The 2,613-nt window shown below is 38.6% G+C and overlaps 1 protein-coding gene across 1 annotated transcript in view; it reads right to left on the bottom strand.

Annotated features, from left to right (window-relative positions):
• LOC107184528 (hemicentin-1-like) overlaps positions 1 to 2,613 on the bottom strand; it is a 13,876-nt gene that overhangs the window by 667 nt on the left and 10,596 nt on the right. Inside the window, exon 6 of the mRNA XM_015569924.1 lies at positions 1,168 to 1,290. Coding sequence (XP_015425410.1) covers positions 1,168 to 1,290 — 123 coding nt within the window. The remainder of the gene's footprint in view (positions 1 to 1,167; positions 1,291 to 2,613) is intronic.

Below are 2,613 nucleotides of genomic sequence, written 5' to 3' on the forward strand. Positions count from 1 at the left end.
TGGTTTCTTGGGATATATTCCTAGAAGTGGGATCACAGGGTCAAATGGGAGTTCCATTTTCAGTTTTTTGAGGAGACTCCATACTGTCTTCCATAGTGGCTGCACCAGTCTGCATTCCCAGAACATGAAGCAATAATACAAAGTTTTGTGCTTACATTTTCAGTTAAGTATATGTACTTAATTTTTTTTTTTACTTCTAGTTCAAGTACCTCAAAGGCAGATGACACTGTAAAGTAATCCTACACATAAAAGAAGGAGGAGGATAAGGAAAAGAATTAGGAGGGGGATGAACAGAAGGAGGGGGGGAAAAGGGAAAAGGAGAAGGAGGAGGAAATGTTTACCAAGAAAATCTGCAAAATTTTGGTAAAATTTCAACCACTATTGCATTTCAAAGAAAACATACTTAGAAAAACAAACAAAATAAAATCTTAAAGCAGGAAAACAAAAATGATTTTTTAAATCAGCTAAACATTTAGATGATCTGCCAAATACTTTACAGACCCAAATAAATATCTGTCAATGAAATAAATTGAAAATCTGTCCAACTGCAGAGTTTAATCTTAACACACATTACAAAACTGTCACAAAGACAGCAAAAATGTTTGCTTTAGAAAATAATTTTAATCCTATTTTAAAGAAAAATGGTAGTTCTTTGAATGGTGGTTTCTTGATCATGGCAGATACTCTGTAGTGCATTTCATTAAAGAACAATGCAAATTGTTTCCTGGGGGGGCATTTAGTCTCAAAATTGAAGATTTTTAGCTGGATAGTGCAAAAGCACCACATTGCACATTGAGTTTTTTAAAAATATATTTTTATTGATTTGAGAGAGAAAGGAAGATGGAGAGAGAGAGATAGAAACATCATTGATGAGAGAGAGTGAGTGATTGGCCGCTTCCTGCATGTCCCCTCCTGGGGATCGAGCCCACAAGGAGGCATGTGCCCTTGATAGGAATCAAACCCGGGACCCTTCAGTCCGCAGGCTGACGCTCCGTTCACTGAGCCAAACCAGCTAGACTCCACACTGAATATTTAATTATGCTGCCTAGTATTTTAGTATGCAAACCCTCAGAAAGTTTGTTAATAAATTAACGTATTTGTCAGATAAAATGTAAATTCATCTAATATTATATTTAATTTTATAAATGTCACAGGATGAAAACTGACCTTTCTTCTGCCAAATGAGATGTGGGGGTGGAATACCGCTTGACTCACATAACAGGCTGATGAGGTTCCCTTCAATGACTGTAAGCTGAGCAAGTTCATTAGAGCCATAAATATTGGGCGGTACTGAAAGGTTAAAAACAAGAGAAAGAGATACAAAATACTATTTTCACACTCATTTAATTTAAAATCTCCCCAATACTTTACATGTTTTTTTTAAAAAAAGGTTAGCATTCAAATGACACAGAAAATAATTAGCACTTGAGGTTAACATATCAACACCACATTAAACATCCACTGGAAGGCATCCAGTACACACCTTGAGCAGACTTCCCATTTTCACCGGCAGAAACTTAATTATCAAAATATTGAGAGGGGCATACAGAGAAGGGAATTTGTTATAGATATTTAGATATCTTGCATCAAAATGCTAAGTCACTTACCAAGTATAAACTTAACCCAGTCATTCTTACCTAGCCGGCTTTAATATCGCAGAGGCTGAACAGAATCGGAAAGCAAGAGGCGTATAATACACAGTCAAGAATGGAGACAAGGAATTGGATCTAAGAAACGGGCCTGTTATCTGTACTCGACTGCATAGCCTGCCTCCCACACGGGCCTCAGCTTCTCCTTGGAACTTTCAATGTGAATCCTGACTACGCACGCCTGTCTCCGAGGCTGAGCCGGACTCCCTCCTGAGCCACTTCTCTGGTGGCAGTATCATCAGGCGGCAGATGTTGTTCTCCAGGAGGAGTGGGAGAATCCTCCTCACCTCCCGAAGCAGCTTCCAGTCATTGTTCAACGCCCCCACCTCCGCGTGAAAGCTCTGTTCTCTTGAGGCTCCTGCCACCGGTTTGTCTGTTTTTATCCCTCCTCTTCACATGACGCCCTGCCATTCTTCTGTATGAACTTAACTCCCTGGCCTGCTCATTGGTCTGCTCATTCCTTTCTCCATCCAAGGCCTTGTCACCATCTAGCACATTCTCCTATACATTTATAAATTTAGGCTACTCTCTGACAACTACTCCATCCTTAGAGCTCTTTCACTTAATTTCCCCCAATTAATTAATCGACAGGTAGAATAAAAATGAAGAGAGCTTAATATGTAATATATAATTTAAAGAAATATTTAACATAAATTAATACACTGGGAATAGGAGCAGTTTTTAAAGATTAGCAGACAATCACCACCAATGTTGTGATTACTTTTAAGAATTACCTTAATTAGTAGCATAATAAAATTTCAAGCAAGGAAAGCTAGTCACACTGGTTAGCACAGTAATTCCATTTCCCACCCACAAGTACGTGTGCTCTCTGTCTCTCACAGTCACATAATTCACAAACATAATCTGGCCTTTTGACTTATTTTCAATTGACCAACCCACTCTTCATTCATAGAGAACACTCAATCATTAGAAGATCCTGGCTGTAGAAGCTAAAACGTATATG

This window comes from Myotis davidii, unplaced genomic scaffold (assembly GCF_000327345.1).
Source record: "Myotis davidii unplaced genomic scaffold, ASM32734v1 scaffold362, whole genome shotgun sequence".
NCBI classification, from domain to species: domain Eukaryota; kingdom Metazoa; phylum Chordata; class Mammalia; order Chiroptera; family Vespertilionidae; genus Myotis; species Myotis davidii.